This window comes from Gopherus flavomarginatus, chromosome 21 (assembly GCF_025201925.1).
Source record: "Gopherus flavomarginatus isolate rGopFla2 chromosome 21, rGopFla2.mat.asm, whole genome shotgun sequence".
Classification (NCBI taxonomy): Eukaryota; Metazoa; Chordata; order Testudines; family Testudinidae; genus Gopherus; species Gopherus flavomarginatus.
Window position 1 is genome coordinate 21,733,845 of NC_066637.1, and position 25,895 is coordinate 21,759,739.

Below are 25,895 nucleotides of genomic sequence, written 5' to 3' on the forward strand. Positions count from 1 at the left end.
CCGCTCCCCACGCAGCCTCAGACACCCGCCCCGGGGTGCCCGAATGGGAGCCCTGCGTGTGAGTGGAGAACACCGAATGCAGGCGGCCTGGCTCCTGCTCCCCACGCAGCCTCAGACACCCGCCCCTGGGCGCCCTGCGTGTGGGTGGAGAACACCGCCCTGAGATGGTGATGGAGGGATTCTGAGCCCCTTGCCCAGCAGGGTTCCTTCCTTCCTTCCTGGCTCCCCAGGCGCTCTGCCTTGGCCCCATTGCCCAGCCTGTTCTGACTGCCCCTTCTCCCTTGGTCCCCCCAGGCTGTGTACGCCAGTTGCTGGTCCAGGGCGAGGAGGTGATCTTTAAAGATCTGGACTTGAAAGCTCATGGTGTTTCCAACTGCCCCACATGCCGGGACCGGCCATGTCAGGTAACTCACCTCCTCGCCCCAGCCCCTTGGGGCAGAGCTTATGTGCAGTTCAGACACATGCTGGGCCCCTGCTTCCCTGGGGTTGCACCGGTATAACTGAGGGGCTTTGCCCCTCTTGGGCTCTGCTTTCCCCCGTGGCATGTGCTGTTGATGGCCCCAGGGCACTCCTTGTGTCATGGGATGTCAGCAGCAGCTGGGGGCAGGGCTCTGTCCCCTCTGCAGTTCTAACCCTCTGACTGCTGCTCCCCAGAATGGAGGTGTCTGCAGGGACTCGGAGAGCAGCAGCTACGTGTGCCACTGTCCGCAGGAATTCACGGGGAGCAACTGTGAACATTCGCAGGCGCTGCATTGCCACCCAGGTACTGCCCCCTGACACCATTGCCTCATAGATCTGGCACTGCCCCAGGGCACCACTGCCCCATAGCTCCAGCACTGCCTCCCGGCACCGCTACCCCATAGCTCCAACACTGCCCCCCAGCACCACTGCCCCATAGCTCCGGCACTGCCCCTTGGCACCTCTGCCCCATAACTACAGCATTGCCCCCCGAGCTGCTGCCCCATAGCTCCAGCACTGCCCCATTGCACCACTGCCCCATAGCTCCAGCACTGCCCCATTGCACCACTGCCCCAAAGCTCCAGCACTGCCCCATTGCACCACTGCCCCAAAGCTCCAGCACTGCCCCATTGCACTGCTGCCCCATAGCTCCGGCACTGCCCTACGGCAGATCAGCTAGCGATCTCCCTATAGCTCCAGCACTGCCCACCAGCACCGCTGCCCCATAGCTCCGGCACTGCCCCCCGCACACTGCTTCCCCATAGCTCTGGCACTGCCCCCCCGCACTGCCGCCCCATAGCTCCGGCACTGCCCCCTGGCACTGCTGCCCCATAGCTCCAGCACAGCCCCATTGCACCGCTGCCCCGTAGCTCCAGCACTGCCTCATTGCACTGCTGCCCCATAGCTCCGGCACTGCCCCCCGGCACCGCTGCTCCATAGCTCCAGCACTACCTCATTGCACCGCTGACCCATACCTACAGCACTGCCCACGGCAGCGCAGCAAGGGGAAGCTGTCACCATCACTGGCCCAGCAGGAGCTTTGCCAGGGGCCAGGGTGTGACACAAGTCCCTGCTGCCCCATCCATGTGAGCCGGGCCTGCCCCGGTAACTGCGCTAGGAGCCATGGGGGCCGCACTGGGAACAGGTGCTGGCCACAGCCTGACTGCACCGCGTGGGCTGCTCCATGTCCCCCCACCACCTGTGCGGAGCAAGGGCACCCCCGCTGCAGCCAGACCCCCCCCCTCCCTGCGCCCCCCTTGTGCTGCCCGGGCGCTGAACCCTGTTGTACCTGTCTCCCCCAGAGGCCTGCGGACCGGATGCCACCTGCATTAACCGTGCAGACGGGCAGGGCTACCGCTGCCGCTGCCACCTGGGCAAATCTGGGGAGACGTGCATGGAAGGTGAGTGGGGCGGGGGGGTCTGGCTGGGACAGTCCTGCCCCAGTCAGAAGGACCGTGCCGGTCAAAGGGCAGACGGGGCCAGTGGCGATCCTCAGTAACCCCTCACTCCACAGGCGTCATGGCGACCACTCCTTCCTTCAATGGCAGCGACTCATTCATCTCCTACCCGCCCCTCACCAACATCCACTATGAGCTGCGCCTCGACACAGAGTTCAAGCCGCTCTCCCCCGACGGCCTCATCATGTTCAGCGGGGGCACAGGCGCCCCCGTGGAGGATTTCGTCTCACTGGCCATGGCCAGCGGGCATGTGGAGTTCCGCTACGAGCTGGGCTCAGGTAAGGGTGCTGGGCATTAGCGTGTAGCTGGCACTGGCGCTTGCCCCTGAGCGAAGCTGCCTGCTGGAGCCATGGCAGGGCTGGGTGTTGGCATCTGTCCCACAGCCCACCCGCTGGCGCTCCCCTCACCTCCCCCTGGCTGCAGGTCAGGCCAGCTCTTGACCAGGAGGATCCAGATTCTGTGGCCTCTCTGCTGTGGCTATCTGCATGGAGGCTGCTGGTGCCAGCTGCGGGGGTCACTGTTCTGGGGGGTACCTTCTGGGTGAGGGACACTGCCCCACCATGCTCGGTTCATCCCCGGGAAGGCTGGTCAGTTGCTGCTGCCCTGGGCTGCATTTGGGCCGTGGCCTATCCCCTCAACCCCCCAAGGGCCACACCGCACTGGCTCCCTTTCCTCCCAGCACACAGACCTTTGTAGCCTTTGTAGCCCGGGGTCCAGGACCTCACAGCCATCTGCCTTGTCACTGGCACCAAAGTGCCAGTGGCCCCTGCGATGCCCCTTGGCAGGGCATAGGGCTCTGAAAGCACCCACCATCCTGAGAGGCCCTGGCATGCCCTGGCAGGGGAATTTGCAGCTACCCAGCCACTCCAGGCGAAGGAGAGACCCCCTGGGTCGTGCCCTGAGCTCGGCGCCCGTCTCACCACTCTCTCCCGCAGGCATGGCTGTGCTCCGGAGCACAGAGCCACTCGCCCTGGGCCAGTGGCACAAAGTCTCAGCAGAACGGATCAACAAGGATGGCACCCTGCAGGTGGACAGCAGCAAGCCAGTGAAGAGATCCTCCCCGGGAAAAAGCCAGGGGCTCAACCTCCGCACGCCCATGTACCTGGGCGGGGTGGACAAATCCGTCACTCTGCCTGCAGCCGCCAGCATCAGCTCCAGCTTCCATGGCTGCATTGGGGAGGTGAGTCGCACCCTTCTGGAGTCACTCCTGAGCCTTGTAAGGAGTGGAGTCAGAGGAGATGGCGGGCTGGGAGCCAGGATTCCTGGGTTCAAGCCCCAGCACTGGAAAGGGAGTGGGGCCTAGTGGGGTGAGCAGGGGTGGGCTGGGAGCCAGGACTCCTGGGTTCAAGCCCCAGCACTGGAAAGGGAGTAGGGTGAGCAGGGGCAGGCTGGGAGCCAGGACTCCTGGGTTCAAGCCCCAGCACTGGAAAGGGAGTGGGGCCTAGTGGGATGAGCAGGGGTGGGCTGGGAGCCAGGACTCCTGGGTTCAAGCCCCAGCACTGGAAAGGGAGTGGGGCCTAGCAGGACCGGCACTAGGGGTTTGAGCGCCCTAGGCGGACGGCAATTTCGCCGCCCCGCGCGCTGGTCCCGCGGCTCCGGTGGAGCTGCCGCAGTGGTGCCTGCAGAGGGTCCAGGGCTCTGGTGGAGCTGCCGCAGTGATGCCTGTGGGAGGTGCACTGGAGCCGCGCGAGCAGCCGACCATGCGCAGGCACCACTGCGGCAGCTCCACCGGAGCCGTGGAGCACTGGACCCTCCGCAGGCACCAAGCTCCACCTGCCGCCCCCTCCGGCAAAATGGCCCCCACCATTTATTCTGGCACCCTAGGCAATTGCCTAAGCTGCCTAAATGGTAGCGCCGGCCCTGGGGCTTAGTAGAGTGAGCAGGGGCGGGCTGGGAGCCAGAAGTCCCGGGTTCTATTCCTAGTGGTGCCATTAACTCTGGAAGTGGTTTACTTACACCGACCCTGACAGCCCCATAGGGGGCAGGCGAACCCCTTCCTATTTAGCAGCGTGGGCGCTGGGGCTCAGCTTGGGGCAGCCTTGGGCCAGGTCATGCTCTGAGTGGCTCCTGGGCAGCCTGGATCCCATATACTGTGTTCTCTACCCAGCTCTGAAAGTGCCTTTCTGTGCCAGCTCAGCCTGCCCAGTTTGGGGCAGTGCAGGCCCCAGAGTCCCTGGCTGAACCCAGAGAAGTACTGAGGCTGACATGGCGTCTCCTTTTCCCTCCGGCAGATGTCGATCAATGGGAAGAAGGTGGACATCTCCTACAGCTTCCTGGAGAGCCGGGGCGTCACCCAGTGCTACGACAGCTCACCCTGCGACCGCAGGCCCTGCCTGCACGGCGCCACCTGCATGCCCACCGGCGAGTACGAGTTCCAGTGCCTGTGCCAGGATGGCTTCCGAGGTGGGCACGCCTCGTCCCCGCAGCTGGAGCATGGGCAGGGCTAGGAACATCTCTGTGCACCGGGGCACTGCCACCTGTGCTGCCAAGGGCCCAGGGTCGTTCTCGCAGCAGATTGCAGCCCCACCACTGGAGTGAGGAGGGGCCCTGAGCTGGGCATCCCCGCTCACAGGGTGCCACTCAGGGATGTGCCCAGGGTGGGTCCCCTATAGCTGGGGTCCCTTCTCCCTGGGGAGTGTGCATGTGTGTACACGTGTTTGTGCTCGCACGTGTGTGCATGCCCCCTTGTGGGAAGGCTGTGCCCACAACCCCTGGCTGTCTCCCCACAGGTGAGCGCTGCGAGCTCTCTGAGGATCAGTGCCTGCTCAGGAACCCCTGCCTGAACGATGGGAAGTGCAAGGCAAACCAGTGCCTATGCCCAGCCGGCTTCTCGGGGACGTACTGCGAGCAGGGTATGCAGACTGGGGTGGCGGGCGGGGAGCTGCCTCACCCGCCCCTAGCACAACCCCCAAGGACCTGCCAGGGCTCTAGCCAGGCCCTTACAGAGAGGCAGGAGCTAGAGCAGGGCAGCAGAAGGGCCGCTGGGTGCTGTGGGTGCAGGCGGAGAGGAGGAGTCATAGTGGAGGTCAGGGGTCTGTAGGGAGCAAGGGAGGGAACCAAAGCTGAGTGTCCAGGGGGATGGGGGTGGGCAGCAGCATGCCCGAGGTTGGGGTTGGGGGGATGGTGAGTCAGAGTATCTGGAGCTGGGAGGGTTCAGGCAGCAGCGCATCGGGGGCTGGGGGTCTTGGAGGAAGCAGTGTGCCATGGCTTGGGAAACTAGGGGCAGCATGTGCTCGGGGTGGGGGCAGCATGTGCTCGGGGTGGGAGATGGGGGGCCACGTGTGCTTGGGGCGGGGGCAGCGTGTGCTCAGGGTGGGGGACAGTGTGTGCTCGGGGCAGGGGCTGGAGGCAGTGTGTGCTTGGGGCGGGGGGCAGTTCCTCTGGTTTGGCGCTCAGCACTTCGTATCCACAGCACTGTGCAGTGCAAGGCCCAGCAGGGAGCCAGCCCCCGGGTCCGAGCTGGCAGAGCGACGTCCTCTGCCTCCCCCCTGGCATGGAGCAGCGCTCGTGCCCTGTGCTGCTGTGCTGTGCAGTGCATTCCCTGTAACCCGTGTGTCTGTCTCCATGCAGGCCCAGTCCCGGCGGCGCTGGACCGTGAGTGGGCCCTGGAGGGCAGCGGGGGAAACGGTACGGTACCCACTTTGCTTGGCATCTCGCCCACTGCCTCTCTCGTTCCCCCTCTTTGTACGAGCAACCCTGGCCCAGCAGCTCCCAGGCTGACCCTGCGCCTCCCTGCAGGGGGTGGTCAAGGGTGGGGTGAGGCAGCTCACCCCGGGGGACGGGGGGGCTTTAATGAGCTGCAGGGTAGGAAGCGTCGGGAAGCAGCACTGGCTTCCCTGGGTGCAGCCAGGTTAATGTTAAGCCCAGGTGTGGGACGGGGTGACTCCCAGCACCCCCTGCTGTCTGATCCCAGCTCTCGCCCTGCAGATGCCCCAGGCCAGTACGGAGCCTACTTCCAGGATGGCGGCTACCTTGCACTCCCCCAGCACGTGCTGCCCCGCAGGTGAGTGGGCCCCCTATGCTGTAACGGGGAGAAGGGGCATCGCCCCAGGGCCATCTGTGTTTGGGAAGGCCCGGAGCTCCCAGCATGCGCCATTGGGGCGAGCACTGGCTCCCAGTGCCAGCCCCGCCATGTTCTGCATAGCTGGGGAGGGAGCCTGGAGTGTGAGCTGGGCAGGCCGCTCCGTGAGCAGCCCTCTGGCTGTCCCCCCAGGAGCCGCGTGGCCTGGCTCCGGGGACCAGAGGAATGGCAGAGCTGGGCCCTGGGCGGGGGGACTGGGGGCTGGTGGGGGCAGCGCTGCCAGGGCACACCATGGTCTGGTCCCTACCCCCTACCGTATACACTGGGGCCCAGGGCTGACAGCCGCTGTCTTCTCCTTGCAGTCACCCCAAGTCTCCAGAGACCATTGAGCTGGAAGTGCGCACGCGCTCCCTGAATGGCCTCCTCCTGTGGCAGGGTGTGGTGAGTCGCACTAGGGGCTGGGCCCCTCTCTGTGTATGGGAGAGCATCTGGGCCGGGGAAGGTAGAAGCCAGGCCAGCATGGGTGGCTGGGGCAGGTAGGAGGTGGGTGGGTGATGGGGAGGGGCTGTCTGGGCTCCCTGGCGTTCCGGGTGAGGGTGACACGGGCGGGATCCGGGGGGGGATTTGGGGGGCAGGTCGGAGATGAGGGCAGCCTGGATGTGCCTCATGGGGCTGGGTTCCAGGGCTGAGAGTGGCACCAGGGACGGGCTGCAGCCTCGTCCCCAGCCAGGGTGACTCCATCGCCAGCACTTGCTGGCCTGGAGTTCTGCAGCAGCGAGTTGAGAGCAGCCAGCAAGGGGGTAGAGGGGCCAGCGCGTGACGAAGGACAGAGCTGGGCACCCCACTCGGGAGAGGGCCAGGGCTGAGAGGGCACTGGATTTACCAGCTTCTCCCTCAGCACGTAGGGGCACAGTGAGCCCCTCGGGGGAGCCAGGGTGGAGGGCAGGGCTAGGCGCATGGGCCCCCAGGAAGGGCAGAGGAGCCAGGCTCCTGGCTGCCCTCTGGAGAGGAGGGAGAGGGTCCTCCCTTCCAGGGAAGGGGGTGCCAGGCGGGCCTGAGCAGCAGTGCCCCCTGCTGTCAGTTGGGGGATTGGCTGCTGAGTGTGATCAGGACACCCATCCACCAGCATGACGCGCCGGCCAGCATGCTGGGCTGCTCCCTCCCCCGCTATGGCATGGGCTAGAACCCAGCTCCACTCTGGACTCACATCCCATTGCACCCCCATTGTCCGACCTGCCTGCGCATGCATGAAACCAGCCTGTGCCACCTGGCTCAGGCCAGAGAGCCAGGCCCATGCTAATCTGCCATGCTCAACTGTTCATTCCATGCCATGCGGGGCTGGCATTGCCCTAGAGTACCGCTCCCTGAGCCGTGCCGTGGCTGTCAGGCTCCTCATCACCCCCCTGGCGCATGCTGCTTCGCTGTCCATGGGCATTTCACCGCCCCGTTGCACGTTTCTCCTCCAGGTGACCGGGCAGCCTGCTCTCAAGCCACATGCTACTAACGAGGTATTTACTGCAGGCCCTTGGGTGCTGGGCCTGGCACCATGTGGGGAGCAGCAGTGGGGCTTACAGCCTCCGGGATCACCGGGCTGTGCCTGGTGCACGGTCACCAGCATGCACCGCAACCAGGGACACACATGGAGCCCCAACTGGCGAACACTCCCTGCAACTTGGCCCCGACAGCCGTGTCCTCCCTTGGCCCCAGCTGCGCAGGGGTGGGCATTTCCCACGGCCCGCGGGCAGTGCAGCTGGCTGCCTGTACAGGGTCAGTCGGAGCATCCAGCCCGGGGTTGCCAAGAAGCCCTGCAGGGGAGCAAGCGCTGCTGGTTGGCTGCTTCATGGGCCCCGTGGCGCTGGCTGGCTCATGCCCTGGGTCCAGCTGTGGAACTGGCTCCCAGCTCAGCTGGACCCGTTCCCGGGTGGCAGGCAGGGCCCATTGCTCCAGGGCTGGCTCCTGAGCAGGGTCCCAGCCAGACAGGAGCCAGCAGTGTCATAACGTCTCTCTGGCAGGAGGAAGGGCAGAACGGCAAAGCCAAGGACTTCATCAGCCTCGGCCTGAGAGATGGACACCTGGTGTTCAGGTAAGCATGGCCTGGCGCCAGCTGAGGAGCAAACTGCCACATGGCCCCTGACGTGCCCCTCCTGCCAGCCAGGGAGGATGTCCAGGGCACAGGCTAGAATCCCCAGGTCCACCTGCCCTGGGCCCACCTTCCCCCTGCTCCCAGATCCACTTTCCCCCTCCCCCCAGCATCTCAGATCCACCTTCCACCATCCCTAGGACTCTGGACCACCTTCCTCCTGACCCGGGGACCCGGATCCACCTTCTCTCTCCCCCTGGACTCTCCTTCCCCATCACCCCAGGACCTCAGACTCTCCTTCCCCTGGAATCTCGGACCCACCTTCCCCTACACCTGGGACCCCGGACCCACCTGCACCCTGGATCCTCTCTTCCACTTCAGATCCACTCTCCCGCCTCTGGGACCCTAGACACACCCTTAGCCCCACCCCTAGGGTCCCAGAACCATCTTTCCTCGGTCTCTCCCAGACCCCATTCCCCCCCAAGCGCTGGGTAATGCAGATGCCCCCACCACCAAGAACTGACTAATGCAGGCGCTGCCCCCACCCCCAAGCGCTGGGTAATGCGGACGCTGCCCCCCAGGAGTGGGTGCTAATGCTAGCCGTACTCCCCGCAGTTACCAGCTGGGCAGTGGCGAAGCCAGCATCGTCTCTGAGGACCCCATCAACGATGGAGAGTGGCACAGAGTGACAGCCATTCGGTGAGGGGCCCCGGGGCTTAGCTCATCACCGGCCTGCAGCCACACAGCGCCTGGGAAGGGAGAGGGAGGGAGCCATCCCACTGCAAGGCAGCCCTCCAACTATTCTGCCAGGATCCTTAGCCCCAGGCTCCTCCTGCAGAGGGGCTGAGCCGGGCTGCAGCCTGGAGCCAGGGAGCCCGGGGGGCAAGGGTGTCACTGGTGTCAGTGGGCGCAGCTCCCCCATGGTCGATTGTCCTGCCCCCTCACTCCTGACTGGGATGGGGGCCAGCCTTGGACGAACCCGGCTCACGCCAGGCTCTGTACCCTGCAGGGAAGGCAGGCGGGGCTCCATTCAGGTGGACGGCGAGGAGCTGGTGAGTGGGGAGTCGCCAGGCAGCAACGTCATGGTGAACACCCAAGGCAGCGTGTACATAGGTGAGGCTGGACTGGCACCCTGGGGACCTGTGGGGTGCAGGCACCCAGGCTGTGTGGGACTTGGGAGACCTGGGAGTATGGGATGGGAACTGGGGCTCTCCCCTGCCCCCTGCCTGCTCAGCTGGACCCTCCTCTCCAGGAACCTGATGCCCAGCAGCCCTGTCTGAGCCGGCACTGCCGCTTCTGAGACAGAACTAGGAGCGATGGGGGCTGGCCTGGCCCAGGGCTGGGCACTTCCCATGGCAGGATGGGCCCAGCTCCCAGGCTCTGCGAGGCCCAGGGCTGGGCACTAAGCGTGGCGGATGGGGCTGGCTCCCAGGGATCTGTAGGGCCCAGGGCCAGGCACTAACGGTGGCGCATGGGGCCGGCTCTCGGGGCTCTGCGAGACCCAGGGCTGGGCACTAACCATGGCAGGATGGGGCCAGGTCCTGGGGCTGTGCTGGGCCAGGGCCGGGCACTAACCATGGCGGGTGGGGCCAGCTCTCGGGGCTCTGCAGGACCCAGGGCCGAGCACTAACCATGGCAGGTGGGGCCGGCTTCCAGGGCTCTGCAGGACCCAGGGCCGGGCACTAACCGTGGTGGATGGGGCCGGCTTCTGGGGCTCTGCAGGACCCAGGGCTGGGCACTAACCATGGTGGGTGGGACCAGCTCCCAGGGCTCTGCAGGACCTAGGGCCAGGCACTAACCGTGGCGGGTGGACCTGGCTCTCGGGGCTCTGCAGGACGCAGGGCTGGGCACTAACCGTGGTGGGTGGGGCCAGCGCCCAGGGCTCTGCAGGACCTAGGGCTGGGCACTAACCATGGCGGGTGGACCTGGCTCTCGGGGCTCTGCAGGACCCAGGGCCGGGCACTAACCGTGGCGGGTGGACCCGGCTCTCGGGGCTCTGCAGGACCCAGGGCCGGGCCATGGTTACATGGCGGGTGGACCCGGCTCTCAGGGCTCTGCAGGACCCAGGGCCAGGCACTAACCGTGGCGGGTGGACCCGGCTCTCGGGGCTCTGCAGGACCCAGGGCCGGGCACTAACCATGGCGGGTGGACCCGGCTCTCAGGGCTCTGCAGGACCCAGGGCCGGGCACTAACCGTGGTGGGTGGACCCGGCTCTCGGGGCTCTGCGGGGCCCTGCAGAGCCCAGGTGTATTGCATGGGATGGGACCCTGGTGCGATTGTGCGCTGGGTAGCAGAGGAAGCGACATTCCTGGTTTGGGGATGAGCTGAGAGGATCATGGTCACTTGGGGAATTCCTATAAACCCCCTGCCCAAGAAGGGAGGGACGGTTCTAGTGATTAGAGCGGGCAGGGGAGGGGGGGTCCGTTCCCAGCTCTGCCCATCACGCCCTGCGTGTGACGTTAGCTCGCTCCATGTCTCGGTTTCCCTATGTCTCCATGTGAATGGGCCGTAAGAGCTGCCGAGCTCGCTCTTTGGCAGTGCTTGGTGCCCTGGGGCAATGGGCCATGTGGAGTCATCCAGCCCCGGCTGTGGCCCCTGGAGCGCTAGGGACACCGGACCATGGGGCTGCCCCCCGGCGGTGTCTTTCGGAGCTGACTGTTTCTCCTCTTGCCCCCAGGAGGTGCTCCTGCCATCCAAGCCCTGACCGCCGGCAAGTTCCGCTCAGGAATCACAGGGTGCCTTAAAAACCTGGTGCTGAGCAGCGAGCCAGGCCAGCCGCCCCGGCAGCCCATTGACTTGCAGCATCACTCGGAGGCGGGAGTTAACATGCAGGAGTGCCCCTCATAGGCTGGTCGCCGCCTGCCCCGCGTCCGCAGGCCAATCGTGGGACGTTGGCTGTTTTATTATTACGATGATTCACTTTTTTAAAGAAACCCAGAGGAAAATGGTGCTTTGCTGCTACCCCAGACCAGTGGGGGATGGGTTTGTTTGTGATTGGTGCATGGCAGCAGGGGGGCAGCCACGCCTCCTGCCAGCCCCATGGGAACGCAGACCCTTCAGAACTGAGACCTGAGACGGTGGATTCGACCCAACCGCACTGGGCCCAGGGCCATAGAGAGCCGGGAACCTAACCCAGTGCCAACCCTCTCCACGTCCTGCCCCACAAGGGCCCCACAGGATGGGGAGCTCCCCCCTCTGCCTTCCGGCTTCAGTGCTCAGAGCGTGTTACCCCAAGCTGGGCGGGAAGGAGGGTGGCAGCTGGCTCTGCTGTGCCCCATGCCCGCTACGGGACGGGGGGGGCTGGGGAGAGGGGCAGGCAGGGCATCTTTTCTCCTTTGGGGAGGGACAGGATCCACATTCATCCTCCAAAGTTAGGAGAGTGAGCTCAAAGTCACAGCCTGCCTTGCAGGTGGCATGCCTCACCCTGCTCGGTGAGAGCCTGCCCCTTCTCTCCAGGAGCAGTGAGGAGGCAGGCGGGGGGCTCCCAGCCTGGTCACCCCTCCCGCTCCATTCCCTGGGCAGCACTACAGGGGCCAGCAGGCCGGGGCAGGAGTTCCCACCAGGATCTGTCTGTTTACACTGTGGCCATCCCCATTGCCTCAGCCACGCTCCAACCCCCGCATGGTAGCTGCCCCAAGCCCCTAGCTGGGGCTGTCTCCCTAGAGCCTCACCTGGAGGGTCTTGAGGCGGAGCAGGAGGGCGGGGCAGGCCCTGGGAGCGACCACAGCTCATGCTGCAGGGTACCCTGGCCGGCATCCTGCATGCACGGCTGGGGGCCCATGCATAAGGGCAGCCACACGGCTCGCTCCAGGTGCTGGTGGCAGGGGCATCCCATGGCCAGAGGCTGTTACGTGTTCCTGTGGGCAGCCAGCAGAAACGCCCCCCTCCCCCCAAAAAAGATCATTCCTCCCCACTCAGACGTGCGGACAGATGCAAGTGCCTTACTAGCAGCAGGACCCTCTGGGGGCCGGGCTGCCCCTATTCACCCAACAACCATTGGGCAGACACTTAAAAGCTGCCCGCCCATTCCCCGCCCTGCCCTGCCTGGCTGGGGGGCGTTCCCTGCTCTGGAGCCGTCTGCTCACAGGACAATCTTCACTCGCTGCTCTTGCCGGCTCTGCCAGGTCCAGATCTAAGCACTTACCCAGTGCCGGGCCCTGTGAATTGCACCACCAACTGCACTGGCTGGAGCCTGCCCAGCATCACGGCTCCTTTTTCACCACCAGCGTCACTTGGTGGGACAGAGACGACTCGGCCTAGGCAGTGGCAGGCCGGGCAAAACAGCTCACTGCAAAGAGCCCTTCGCCCCAGCCCACCACCGGCTCCCTGAGCAGAACTGAGAGCTCCAAGGGCACCTGTTCGAACAGAGCCCAGCAAACGTCACCTCTCTGCCTGAGGTGACGTCCCACCCAGGGCGAGGCGCCAGCATATGGCACGGCTCCCGCTGCCTTGCATTGCCCGTCTGCCCAGGGCGGCTGCCACCCCAGAGAACAGCAGGGAGCCAGGCTGCTTGTGTTCCTGCCGTTCAGACGGCACCGTTAATGCACCCGACCCCAGACCACGTCCGACTTGTGCTGTTTCACTGGATTCCTATTAAACAACAAATAACGCCTGAGCTGTCTGTCGGAGGGTGAGCTGCGCCTCGGCCCATGTGTCTGTCTCAGGCGCCTGCCGGCCGGGCCAGGAGTCATGGCGCGAGGGGTGCTAGCAGTTCTCCCATGGGGTCCTCTTTGTTAATGAATCCAAACAGCTGCAGGCAGGGCCCCACCAGTCCTATGGGCCCATTAAGCCAAGCCAGCACCTGGTGGGGCTTCTTCCAGGGTGGGATGGGAGCCAGGGGGAAGCCCACACTCCTCTTCCTCTGGCTTGGGAGCAGCATTTGCACTAGGGCCACAAGTGCTGAAAAGCAACTCAGCTCCAGATGAGAGGAGCTGCAGCCAGTTTACACAAGATGGGGCTCTGGCCCACTGGCCCGAGTGCAGGAGCTGGGGGAAAGCCCCAGGGCCCCTTTTGTCCCTAAATAAACCAGATTGGGGCCCATTGCTCTGCCTCAACCCGCCAGGGGCGGGGGCACTGCATCACACCAGCTTGGCGGCAAGGCAAGAGGGGCAGGGGCCTGGCCGCTGGCAGAACTGCCCCTGGCAGGCCGGGGGGCCCTGCCATTGCAGGCCAGGCTCTAACCAGCCCAAAGCTGGCAGTGGATTCTCCCTGAAAAGGCCCCGAGCCTGCTCCGCTCAGCCTGAACCATCTCAGGGATGGGGCTGCCCCCCTGCGCTGTGGGAGTGCCCCAGACGTGCCTGGCTTCCCAGCCTCAGCTGGGTCCCGCAGAGGGCAAGTAGTGGCCATTGGTGTCGGCTGTCCTGAGGTTGGGAGCCGCCTGGGCTTGGTTTCCAGAGGGGCTGAATGCTGGCAGCTCATGGGGTTGCAGAGGAGTTTGGGGGCTTGGAGCTGCCAAATCCGGCCCTCGGCACAGCCGGGGCACCTGCAAAAGAAGGTGGGTGCAGCGCCCCAGGAAAGGGCCAGGTCTGGTCACTCCGAAGCTCTTGCAGTAGCATGACCCTGGCAGCACGGGCAGCACGAGTGACGCCCACCCAGCCTCCCCGCTTGCAGGGCCAGCCCAGGGCTGGGCACACACCGCTCCAAAGCAAAGGGCCTGCTTGTTTTATTCGCTGCGGACAACCTGCTGCGCTCACATCATGTGGTGGGACAATGCGTTCGGTGCGGCAGGCATCACCACAGGCCCGGGCAGAGCGCTGAGGGGGACTCGGCCTGCTCCCAGCAGCACGGTGCTCGGAGGCGAGGGGCAAATCCCCACTCAAGCCGCTGGTGAATCAGTCGCTCCTTCCGCCACCTGCATCACTTACTGGGGCAACTCCTGGGCTCCCTAGCAGCCCTCAGGGCCCTTGTGTTTGGGGGGGGGGGGGAGGAAGCAGCTGAGCTGATCCATGGGAGGAGGCACAGGGAGCCTGGGCTGTGTCTATGGGAGTGAGCAGAGGAGGTATCGGGAGCTGCCCTGTCCTCTCTCATCTCTCCCCACCCCGCACCCAGCTGGTATCCACAGCCCGACCTGCTGTGACCCAAACCAGCGGAGAGAATCCCTGCAGCCCAGACAGGAAAGGGCGGCTTTCTGCTCCTCCAGCTCGGTGCCCTGGCTGACATCAGATGGGCAGCTCGGCGCTGTGCTGCGGCGTGACTTTGCTGGAACAGCCGTGGTTCCTGGGGGCACAGCTGCGGGGGCAGAGTTGGCACGAGGCCCACATGGAGTTGCAGCCAGGCAGGAACCGGCAGGCCCCGAGTCTCCAGACAAACCAGCCAGGGGACCAGCAGCACCAGAGCAGGAGGGCTGAGCCCACGCTCAGCCCCAGGAGCATGTAGAGGACCAGCAAGGAGCACAAGCTCCTCTTACCTGGAGAGGAAGGAAAAGGGCTGGGGACAGTGAGTGCCGGATGCCTCCCTTCAGCTCCCCAGCACCGCTCTGCCCGCTACGTGCTGGAGCCAAAAGCAGACCACTCTGGCAAGCCTGCCCTGCCACAATGCAGTGTGCATGGGGCACGAGACACCAGGGACAGGGTGGACAGAGGCAGCAATGCTGCAGCAGGCTCCCAGGCACTGGCCCATGCAGGGTCGCTGTTGGGCGCGGAATGGAGCAGGTGCCAGTTGCAGGGCCCAGAGCCTCAGCGGGGGTCAGTGTGAGACAGCAACTGATCTCCCACTCTGCTGCCGAGGGGCTGCTCCTAGAGCCTGAGCTCAGAGCAGGGGGGAGGAGGAACACACGTACGCATGCCTGTCATCGCACACGTATCATCACACACACACATCACCACCACCACCTGTCATAGCACGTGTACGTGTGTCATTGCACCCACATGCACCAACCTGTTATTACAAATGCAGCCACCTCTCATTGCATGTCTCATAGCACAAGTACACATGCACCTCCCCTATTGCATACACCTGCACCTACCTGTCAATGCATGCACACAAATCATACACCCACCTGTCATTACACACATGCACACCTGTCATTACAACCATCATCATGCACACGTAGCTGTCATTGCAAACACACATAGCTGTCATTGCACGCACACACACGTGTCATTGCACAGGTATCATTGCACATGTACACACACACAGCTGTTATTGCATATGCACACAGGTAAACCTGCAACTACATGCCATTAGACACCCATGCACATGTGTCATTGCACACATGCACATACCTGTCATCAGTCGTTTGTCATTACACATGTACACACTACATGTCATTGCACACACACTACATGTCAATGCACATGTGCACATATCTCATTACATATACATCATTGCGTATGGACACACATCTGTCATTACACATGTGCATACACCTGTCATTATACACACATGCACCAACCTGCTGTGCATGCACCCATGCATGTGTCATCACACACCACATCCATCATTGGACATGCACACACACACACAGCCACATATCTGCCATTGCACACACACCCATCTGTCATTGCCTATGAGCACACGTGTCATCACACAAGTACACACTGATGTCTTTACAAATGCACTCACGTTATTGCACATGTACATACATGCCTGTTATTGCACACACACCGCACATGTACATACCTGTCACTGCACAAGTGCATGCGTCACCACACACATGCACCCACTTGTCATTACACACAACCACCTTCACACACATGCACACAACCACCTGTCATTACACTCGCACACATCATCACACATACACACACACACCTGTTGTGACGAACTAGAAATGTTCTTAATGTTTTCTCTGAATACTGTGTTGGTGCCTCAGTGTCCCCTATGCCTCTCCGCTCCACCATCGCCAGTCCATTCTGCTGTTGCTTCTCCTGCAGCTTTTCCTCAGGCTCTTGCTCTCTCTCACGGTCCTCTCGCTCTCTTGGGCTCTGCTCCAATCCCATCCGTCTCCGATCCCCTGATGGGGAACCCGATCGTGAAGACCCTCGTCTGGTTGGGGACCAGACTCTCGGGGATGCCTGGCTGCTGCTCCAGCTGCTCCCAGATCCTCTTGTAGCCCCATCTGGGTCAGGAATCTGCTCCTCAGAGCCGTCCTCCTCCAACTGCACAATTAACTAGGCCTTGGTGAACTTCCCAATGCGTAACCCTCTCTTTGTGCACAGGATCACAATGTCCTTCTTTAGGAGATGGTGATAGACCATCACTTCACCGTTCCCAAGTTGCTCTGAGGCCTGTGTGCTCTCAGCTCCCCCATGGTTTCCAGGAAGAAGCCTTGGTGTGCCAGCCCTTCTCATGATCACCACCTCTTTGCTAGGGTCGAGTGGCAGACTCCTCCGCCCCGGGACTGCCCCTGCAATCCCCAGGGGAACTCTGTTACAGCAAAAGTCCTTCTCTCTCCCAGGGTTGAGCAGCAAGCTCCTCCGCCCCAACACTGCTCCCTGCAGTCCTCAGGGGAACCCCATTACTCCAACAGTCCTTCTCGGAGGTCACACACTCCCAGAGGTTAACCGCCCCCTGAAACCATCCGTCTCTGAGCCTTCAACATGCCTGGTCCTCGTTATCCCCCCTTTGTTTTACTGCTCCCCAGTCACTTACTGCAAGCAGCGCTGTACACGGGGTGCAGTACATCCCACCGCTGCCACCAGTTGTCATGGAGTCACCGGGCGATGCTCTGGAACTGCTCCCCACAAAGCCAGTCAGGACTTTGGGGAGCCTCCTTTCCCTTGGAGCAGACTGTCTCCAGGGCAAGAAGCTCACACGTCTTCACCTCCTGGGTCTCTCCTTGGAGCATTCAGCTTCCTCTGCCCCTCCGTGCACTTCCCACAGTGAGCCCACCCCAGTGGGGTCCTGGGGAAGCCATAGGGTCCTGCACCCCCACTTTGCAGTCAGACGTGACTCTCAGCCAGCCAGTAACACAGAGGTTTATTCCATGACAGGAACAGGGTCTAAAACAGAGCTTGTAGATACAGAGAACAGGACCCCTCAGCCGGGTCCATTCTGGGGGGCAGTGAGCCAGACCCCCACTTCTGCACTTCACTCCTCATCCCCAGCCAGCTCCAGACAGAAACCTCCTCCAGCCCCTCCTCTCTGCTCAGCCCCTTTCCCTGGCCAGGAGGTCACCTGATCTCTTTGTCGCCAACACTTTCAATTGGCACCTTTGCAAAGGAGGGGCCCAGGCCACCAGTTGCTAGGAGACAGTGTCAGGCACCTAGGTGCACTGGCTCTTTGCAGCAATCACACACCCTTATTCAAACCACCTAGATACTTAAGAACTGCATAGGGGACACTGAGGCACCAACACCGTATTCAGAGAAAACAGTAAGAACATTCCTAGTTCGTCACACCTGTCATTACAGATGCACACACATGCATCATTGCACACATACACACACCCCTGCCTGTTATTATACACATGCATACGTCACACACGAGCACACACGTCATTACAGACACATCTCATTGCGCACACACGTGTCATGACAGTCTCATTGCACATGCACATTTGTCATTGCACACGTCATTGCACCTGCACACACATCTGTCATTGCACATGGATGCACACATCCATCATTTCACATGTGCATGTGTCATAAGATTCTCACACGTCTCTCATTGCACACATGCACAGCCACCTGCCATTATACACGTCATCACACGTCTGTCATGACACATACATAGCTCTCATTGCACACACGCACGTACCCACACATCTGTCAATCCTTTTGCAAAGTGCTGAGGGAATCCTGGGCTTTGGCCTCCCAGAAACGAGATCAGAAGGGGTCCAGGATGCCCACAGGTTTGGGCTCCCCCCAGGGCATGTCGCAGGGAAGGCTGGTCCAGTGGTTCGGATACTGAGCTGGGACCTGGTTCGAGGCCCTGCTCTACCACAGCCTCCCTGTATGGGGTGACCAGACAGCAAGTGTAAAAAGTCGGGACGGGGGGTGGGGGGATAATAGGTGCCTATATAAGAAAAAGCCCCAATAAAATCAGGACATCTGGTCACCCTACCCCCATGTGACCTTGAGTGCATAGGTGCCAACTCCGTGGGTGCTCTGGGGGTCAAGCACCCACCGGAAATAAACAGGGGGTGCTCAGCACTGACAGGACCTTTTGTGGGCTACAGTGCTTGAACTGTGCTCCTGCCCCCGCTTGGCCTACCGCCCCCCCCCCCCGAGGTCCTGCCCCCGCTCACGAGGGGAGGCGGGGGCAGAGTGGAGCACCCACTGGCAAAAAGATGTCAGTGCCCCAGTCCCTGTCTGTACCATGGGGAAAAGCCCAGCCCTGCCCCCGGGGCATGCTGAGAACAAGGCCAGGTGCTGAGCACATTTCTAGGCCAGGCCCGGGATGTTGCATGTGGACTTAGGTACCTGTTGCATGCTCGTCCTGGGGCGTGGTGTCTGGGGCCAAGGGCTGGCTCTTCTCTGCCTCGCCACAGGATGCCAGGCAGGGAGTGATGTGGGCTGCAGGGCTGCTCGCAGGCTGGAGAAAGGCTGATGTGGGCAGGCGGCCTGCATGGGGGAGGGGAAGGGGGTGTAATTGCACCAGCTGCCAGTGCAGGCGTGAACCCAGCAAAGAGTCCCCAGGCCAGGAAAACCCTTGGAGTGGAGCAGCCCTGAGCTTCTGCTGCCCCCTCCCACTCTTGGCTACTGCCTCAGCTAAGGCCCCACAGAACTCCCCCCCGCCCGCCCCGATCTGCTTTCTCCCCCGTCCTCCCATCCAGAATGCTCCCCTGCACTCCTGAGTGCACCAGGCAGGATCAGGCCCATATTTTCCAGCCCTCTTATCCATTATCTGCTCTCTGGGGTGCTCCCTCTACCCCGCCCCTGCCTGCCCTCCCTGGGTTCTCCCCACCCACACTGACCTCTGCACTTGGCAGGGGGGTGGGCTGCCTGGTCCGAGCCATCCCCGCAGTTATCGATCCCCGTCCGGTCACACACCAGGCTCATGGGAATGCACTTGCTGTTGCGGCACTGGAAGTACGGCTCCTCGCTGCACTCGGATGTGCTGAAGCCTGAAATGGACATGGCCAGCTGACAGCATGGCAGCACCTGGTGTGTCACACACCCCCGGCGGCATCTACTAACATGCACTGGCGTGAGGACATGACTCAGTGGCAGAGATCAAGTGTACAGGCTCCCGGGGATGAGGAGTTTAGGGTACAGGAGATAGCTCGGGGCTGGGGCAAGAGCTTGGGCTGTGGGGTCTGGGAGGGAGTTTGGGTGCAGGAGGGGGTTCTGAGCTGGGGCAAGGGGTTGAGGTGCAGGAGGGGCTCCAGGCTGGAGCAGGGGGTTGGGGTGCAGGAGGGGCTCCAGGCTGGGCCAGGGGGTGAGGCATGGGGGGAGGTTTGGGGGTCGGGTGGCTGGACAGCACGTAGCTCAGGCGGCTCTCAGAAGAAGTCAGCCTGTTTGGCTCCTAGGCAGAGGGGCCAGGGGGCTCCGTGTACTGCTGTGACGTTATTGATATAAACTGGGACCATAGAGAACATGGTTGCAACCAAGGTCCTGTAATGGCACCAAATCTTGTGTAAAGGGGGTCATATAAGGTGTCGAGGACCAGGTTATGGGTTACTGGTTATGATTATGCTGTCTGTATGTCTGTATCATTTTGTAGTTGAAGTTATGAGTATTGGATCCATACTGTCTGTATTTCAAATTGGTGCTGTAGTTCTGGGTGACACCCCAGACAAGTTGGTGTTAGCTCTGCTTAGCCTGCTTGATGGCCCATTAAGGACCATCAGCTACACAACTGACCCAGGGAGAGGAGGCAGATACGCCTTGTGACTTAGCAGGGTGTGCAGGAACTTGCCCATGTGACTGCAGACTCCATTTTGCTGTAATTTTCCACAGTAAGAACAAAGAAGTGTTCTTACACCTGGAAAAGCCTATATAAGGCTGATGCCTCATCTCCATCTGGTCTTCAATCCTGCTTCTTACCTCTGGAGGGACTTTGCTACAAGCTGAAGCTCTACACAAGGGACTGATGACCCATCCCAGCGGGGGATGTTCTCCAGAGACTTGATTTGAACCTGCAGTTTACTCCATCATTGCTACAAGCCTGAACTAAGAACTTTGCCATCACTGTATGTAATTGATTCCATTTAACCAATTCCAACTCTCATCTCTATCTTTTCCCCTTTATGAATAAACCTTTAGATTTTAGATTCTAAAGGATTGGCAACAGCGTGACTTGTGGGTAAGATCTGATGTGTATATTGACCTGGGTCTGGGGCTTGGTCCTTTGGGATCGAGAGAACTGTTTTCTTTTATTGGGGTGTTGGTTTTCATAACCATTCATCCCAGGACGGGTGGCACTGGTGGTGATACTGGGAGACTGGAGTGTCTAAGGAAATTGCTTGTGTGACTTGTGGTTAGCCAGTGGGGTGAAACCAAAGTCCTCTTTGTCTGGCTGGTTTGGTTTGTCTTAGAGGTGGAAAAACCCCAGCCTTGGGCTGTGACTTCCCTGTTTGAGCAATTGGTCCCGAATTGGCACTCTCAGTTGGGTCCCGCCAGAACCACATCGGCACAACTGCCTGCGCCTGCAGGTACCTCCCCTGCAGCTCCCACTGGCCGCGGTTCCTGGCCAATGGGAGCTGCAGAGCCAGTACTCGGGGCAGGGGCAGCACACAGAGCCCGCTGGCCGCCCCAGTGCCTAGGAGCCGGACATGCCAGCAGCTTCCAAGAGCCGAGCGGAGCCAAGTCAGGCCTGGAGCCGGCCTTAGCCCCACTGCACAACCGACTGGCCCTTTAGCGGCCTGGTCAGTGGTGCTGACCAAAGCCGCCAGGGTCCCTTTCCAAAAGGGCATTCTGGTCGAAAGCCTGGCAACCTTAGCCATGCTGCAGTGTTTCAGACCCAGGATCTCTGCAAGCTGGGGCCCTGCCTGGGGCACTGCAAGCAGGAATTAACACCCCACTAGCCGTAGGTGAGCCAGCAGGGCCAAGTCTGCAAGAGGCTAAAGGATATGGCAGCACCCACTGCTCTGGGGAGGAGATGGCCTCTCCAGTCGTGGGGGGAGGCACCAGAGCAGTGGGGATGTCTAACCAGAAAGAACGGCCTTTGGTTTCTCTTGGGACCCACTGGCTCTGGGGCCTGGCGGTGACCACTGAGAGCAGAGCCAGGCAATCACGCCACCCACACCCAGCTCACTGGTGTCAGGGACAGGTCGCCACTGATCTCAGCAGGGCCATGAGGGCACCCTGGCTAAAGGGCTCTTTGCAGGGCCAGGAACCCTGTGTCTCAGAGCCCCAGACAGCTGGCACGCCCTGAAGCCCTGAACTATGCTGGCCACAGTGGGCTCGGCTCTGCGCGGGGCGGGGAGAGAGAGCGTGAGGGTTCATGTGAGAGGATGTGCAACCTTGTGTGAGATTGTGTGTGTGTGTGTGTGTGTGTGTGTGTGTGTAGCTGTTCATGTGCAGCCTTGTGTGTGTGTGTGTGTGTAAGCATGTGTGCAGCCATGTGTGAGATGTGGTATGCGTGTGTGCAGCCTTGTGTGTGTGTGCAGGGGTGTTTGTGTGCCCGTGTGTGTGTGTGTATATAGGTATGTGTGCAGCCTGTGTGAGACGGTGTATGTCCAGGAATATATGTGCAGCTGTGCGCGTGGGACATAGGCCCCCGTCGGTGTGTGTTCCAGGTGACGCTGGAGTCCCTGGCAAATAGGTGCATTTTCCCCGTGCTCAGATGAGTGTTTGGGGTGATGCGCTATCACACACGCTTGCTGCCAAGTCCATGTCGTGCCTGATCCACACCCCCCCCCCCCCACTGCCTGTCATGTGGCCTTTTGAATCTGCACCCCTGGGCATTCACGTGCCAGCCCTGCCTCTGCCCCCGGCCTGCCTGACCCAGTCACCCAAGGACAAGGCTCCTGTGCAGCCTGGCAGAGATTCAGCAGGTGGCACAAATACTCCGTTTATTTCTGCCACTGAAGCCTTTTGCCATATGTGCCCGGTCCCTGTGATGGCCAGTGACCAGGCCCCAGGGCCCAGCTGGCGAGGGCCCCCCGTGCAGGTGGGGGGGGCGCTGGGCAGCTGATCTTTGGACTGAACACTGGTTGGAGCTGGGCAGTCTGGCAAAGTCCTTTGGCTCGTGCCGCCTGCACGCATGGCCCCTCACCCAGCCGGAAGGATGTAAAATCGCCCACGAAATCCACCCGGGGCTGCTGCCCCCGTGTCACCAAGCGCAGGGTCAGGTAGTTCCCGGTGGACAGGATGGGCCTGGGGATGCTCTTCCCACACAGCGGGAACCCCAGCGGCTCGGCGGCGCGATCTCTGCCATCATAGAATTGCACAAACGATCCAGCATTGCAGGGGTCCTGAAGCTCCCAGTCTCCACCAGATGAGGGCTGCCCAGGCCCCCTTTGGCTGGGCCGGGCAGTCTCTGGGGGCAGAGGCACTCGGGTGGCATTGGGCAGGGACCCGCCGCTGGGGGCCAGGCGCAGCAGGCTGTACACCAAGAAGAAGCGGAACTGGAACTGGACTTTGTCTCTGGGCGACGCAGCCTGCATGGTGAGGGAGCAGTCCGTCCCCGTGGCCACGAAGTAGTAGCGCCGGGAGTCTCTGTGCGAATTGATAATCAGCCCGTCGTCTCTGATGGTCTGCCCACAAAAATCCACCAGGTTAACTGGGGTGGGGGGAGAGAGAAAGAAGTCACCATCCAAGCCCCAGCAGGATGTGCAGCCCCTGAATCCCATGGCCACTGCCTCTGTCCCTGCCCTGGGAGACGGCAAAGAACGCAAACGGCTGCAGGCTTGTCCTGCCTAGCGCCCAGCTGCTCTAACAACGTGCACCAGCTCACACAGCTGCAGCCTGCTCTGGGGACACACAGACGCCGCCTTCCAGGATTGCGCCTCTGACCCCAAGGGCCAGGATCCACAAACCCCACAGCAGGCAAGAAGGGGTTAAAGAGCAGCCGTGGACTCAGGCAGCCCTGCCCCACGCACCTATGACTGATGCCAGGTTTGGAGGAGGTGCTTTACCAGGGAGAAGCCCAGTTCAGAGGACCCCCAGCTCTGGGAGAGCATCAGGCCTCTACCCCTCAGCTCCCAGCAGGAAGCCTAGCTGCTGTCAGGCTCCTGCACATAGTGGGTGCAGTACGATGGCTGGGTCCCTGGTGGTGCTGGGCTTTATTGCTGTTAGTTTGGTTTTCATGCTTTGCTGTGGCCATAGGTGCTGGAACGGGGTGGAGCTGGGGGGCTGCCATACCCCCGGGCTTGAAGTGCGGGGGGAGGAAGTTTGGGGATTGGTCCTGCTTTGGGCAGGGGGTTGGACCAGATACCTCCTGAGGCCCCTTCCAACCCTGAGATTCTATGAGTCTAAGTGGTTTCCATCATTTACAGTTTGGTTCAAAGTCTCTCAGCACCCCCCCATATAAAAACTTCCCGCACCCCTGGCTGTGGCAGCGGCTGGAACATGAGCCTGGCCCCAGGGTGAGCCCCTGCACCCAAGCTGGGCTGGTGCAGGAAGTAGCTGAGGGAAGAAGGAAGTGGGTTGATGAGGCAGAAAACCCACTTGCTGCAGGGTCCCTGGGCTGGATCCAGGGTGGGGCAGGGACTGGGTCCCTACAGGCTCACCAAGGAGGCTGCGTGGAGGCCCCAGACACAGGAGCCAGAAGGACTAAGGGGCTGGACCATGGCACTGCTGAGCTAAGCTCTGGTTCATCCAAAAGGGCTGAGCATAACCCTAGCCCGGCTGGAGGCCAAGGGGGATGGGACAGCTGGTCACAGTGGCTATGGAGAGGCAATACCCTGCGACACTGCCCCCAGCCACATGGCAGCATTTCAGCCTGCAAGGCAGACCCCTGCAGAGGGGTAACAGCCCCCCAAGGTCACCATGGCTCCCAGGATGAAGTCTGTCAGGGGGTATAATCCCAGGGCTGCCTGGGGCTGGGCCAGCTGAGTACAGGGGACTGGCAGGCCTTGTCTCAGGCAGTGTTGTTGGCACTGGGGCTCAGGCAGTGATTTCACTGCCAGCTGAGACCCTGGCCATGCTCCGTCCGGGGGACACCAGGCTTGAGGGGCTGGTGCGCTGTGGAAGCTGTTGTCCACAACGATCTGCACCAGTCATGGCTGCTGCAGCCCAAACCTCCAGTCAGGGAGAAGTGATGGCAGGGAAGAGACCCCAGAGAACTACAACTTTGACAAACCTTCCCAATAGTAATTTGCAAGATTTTTAACTGCAAAAAAAACTCCACATAGAAACTGGAGATATTCAGGTATCATCTCTAATTTATGCTATGGGGAAGCAGGCAGAGAATATCTTTAAATCTATTGACTTTACTGAAGAAGTCACAAAAGATGATTATGGACAAGTTTTGACTATGTTTGATGCATATTTTATACCTCAGAGAAATGTAGTTTATGAAAGAGCATGTTTTCACCAGAGAATTCAAAAAACCAGGGGAAAACATTGACTGAATTATAAGAGCTCTGAATACACTGGCTGAAACCTGAGATTTGGGGAATGCAAAACAGGAAAACATCAGAGTCAGGCTGGTTACTGGGTTAACAGATAAAAACCTTTCACAGCAGCTACAGCTGAAGAGATTTAACCCCAGCCACAGCTATACAGAGAGCAAAGCAATTAGAAATAGTCAAACAACAGGCCAAATGGTGGGAGGAACTTTGAAAAACCTGAAACTAGCTTAGAAGCTGCAAACGGACACTTGGGTGTTAGCATAAACCCCTGAGGCCAGGAGAGAGAACTCACAGGCTAAGAGCGACAAATTCCAGCCTAGTGCCCAAGGTGTGGAAAAAGTCATGTCCCAAGAGGTGATTCATGTCCAGCCAGAGGCGCATGGTGTAATATGTGCATGAAACATGGACATTTTGTGGCTGTTTGCTGCACCAAAGCAGTCAGGGAGTTGACTCATATTACAGACGATCAAGACAAGCCGTTGTTCTGGGATCTATCACTTGTGATGACACAGAACGTGCCTGGAGAGTGAAACGGACTATTCATGGTGCGACTATTGACTCTAAAATTGACTCAGAGCTGACATCATCTCATCTCAGCAATTGCCGTCAACCCCTCCCAGAGCTGAATTTACCTGTCACAGCTCTGACGAGCCCTGGAGGGATTCTGAGCCGCATGGGCCAGCTCCCCACAGAACAACTTACAAAGACAAGAGCTTTGTGTATGTGATCCAAGGACACAGACCAACAGCCTTCCCAGCCGCAGCGGGGCAGCCATGATGGGCCTAGTGAGAAAGGTGGACGAACTCGATGGAATATTTGGTGATATTGGACTTCTGAAAGTGCAAATGACCGTAAGAACCAATGCTGAACCATATCAGGGGTGAAAGTAACTTCGGACACTTACCGGGACGGGACGGGGCCAGTTCCAGCCCCTAGAAGGGCCGGGGCCTCAGGTGGAAGGGGAAGCATCCCCCAGTCAGCCCTTCCAGGCTGCCTGGCCCGCACTGCCCAGGGCTCCAGTGGGGATTCAAAGCAGGGCTCTGGAGTAGAGCCCGGAGCTGCCCCAGAGCAGTGGAGCGGCAGGTTTTTGCCTGGAGCTGGAGCAGAGCCAGAGCACAGCTCCAAAGCCCTGATTTAAAGGGCACAGGGCTCCAGACGCTGCTGCCGCAGTAGCAGCAGCAGCATCTGCAGCCCAGGCCCTTTTAAATCGCCAGCCCTGGGGCAGCTGCTCCCTTTGCCTCCCCCTGCCCGTCGGTGGCCGAAGGGGGGCAAAAGGGGCAGGAACATTAAAGCGCTGCAGGGTCCTTTGCTGCAGCAGCGCTTTAACGTTGTTGCGCTCTCCCCATTCCCCCCATTGGTGGCCCTGCCAGTACGGATCCTACCAGCAGGGCTGCTGCGGGGGAGGCACAAAGGGCAAGGTGCACACAGGCCGGTGCGGGTTCTTACCGACACACCGTACCAGCCCGTACCAGCTCC

At 61.1% G+C, this 25,895-nt stretch overlaps 2 protein-coding genes across 7 annotated transcripts in view; one reads left to right on the plus strand and one right to left on the minus strand.

The window, feature by feature from the left end:
* HSPG2 (heparan sulfate proteoglycan 2) overlaps positions 1-12,632 on the plus strand; it is a 183,809-nt gene extending 171,177 nt beyond the window's left edge. For 4 of the 6 annotated variants that reach the window (XM_050931128.1, XM_050931126.1, XM_050931127.1 and 1 more), the window contains 15 exons: positions 295-404; positions 655-763; positions 1,761-1,859; positions 1,973-2,194; positions 2,852-3,096; positions 4,148-4,319; positions 4,646-4,768; positions 5,487-5,543; positions 5,844-5,919; positions 6,300-6,378; positions 7,404-7,445; positions 7,950-8,020; positions 8,633-8,716; positions 9,027-9,130; positions 10,695-12,632. In XM_050931128.1, the coding sequence (XP_050787085.1) occupies positions 295-404; positions 655-763; positions 1,761-1,859; positions 1,973-2,194; positions 2,852-3,096; positions 4,148-4,319; positions 4,646-4,768; positions 5,487-5,543; positions 5,844-5,919; positions 6,300-6,378; positions 7,404-7,445; positions 7,950-8,020; positions 8,633-8,716; positions 9,027-9,130; positions 10,695-10,864 (1,763 nt within the window). In that variant the 3' untranslated portion in view covers positions 10,865-12,632. The remainder of the gene's footprint in view (positions 1-294; positions 405-654; positions 764-1,760; positions 1,860-1,972; positions 2,195-2,851; positions 3,097-4,147; positions 4,320-4,645; positions 4,769-5,486; positions 5,544-5,843; positions 5,920-6,299; positions 6,379-7,403; positions 7,446-7,949; positions 8,021-8,632; positions 8,717-9,026; positions 9,131-10,694) is intronic. The other 2 variants (XM_050931130.1, XM_050931131.1) reach the window with 1 other exon arrangement.
* Positions 12,633-14,141: 1,509 nt separating this feature from the next.
* LDLRAD2 (low density lipoprotein receptor class A domain containing 2) overlaps positions 14,142-25,895 on the minus strand; it is a 39,674-nt gene continuing 27,920 nt past the window's right edge. Inside the window, exons 2-5 of the mRNA XM_050931255.1 lie at positions 22,121-22,627; positions 18,876-19,025; positions 18,382-18,522; positions 14,142-14,423 (exon numbers count right to left, since the gene is read on the minus strand). Of these exons, the coding sequence (XP_050787212.1) occupies positions 14,176-14,423; positions 18,382-18,522; positions 18,876-19,025; positions 22,121-22,627 (1,046 nt within the window). The 3' untranslated portion in view covers positions 14,142-14,175. The remainder of the gene's footprint in view (positions 14,424-18,381; positions 18,523-18,875; positions 19,026-22,120; positions 22,628-25,895) is intronic.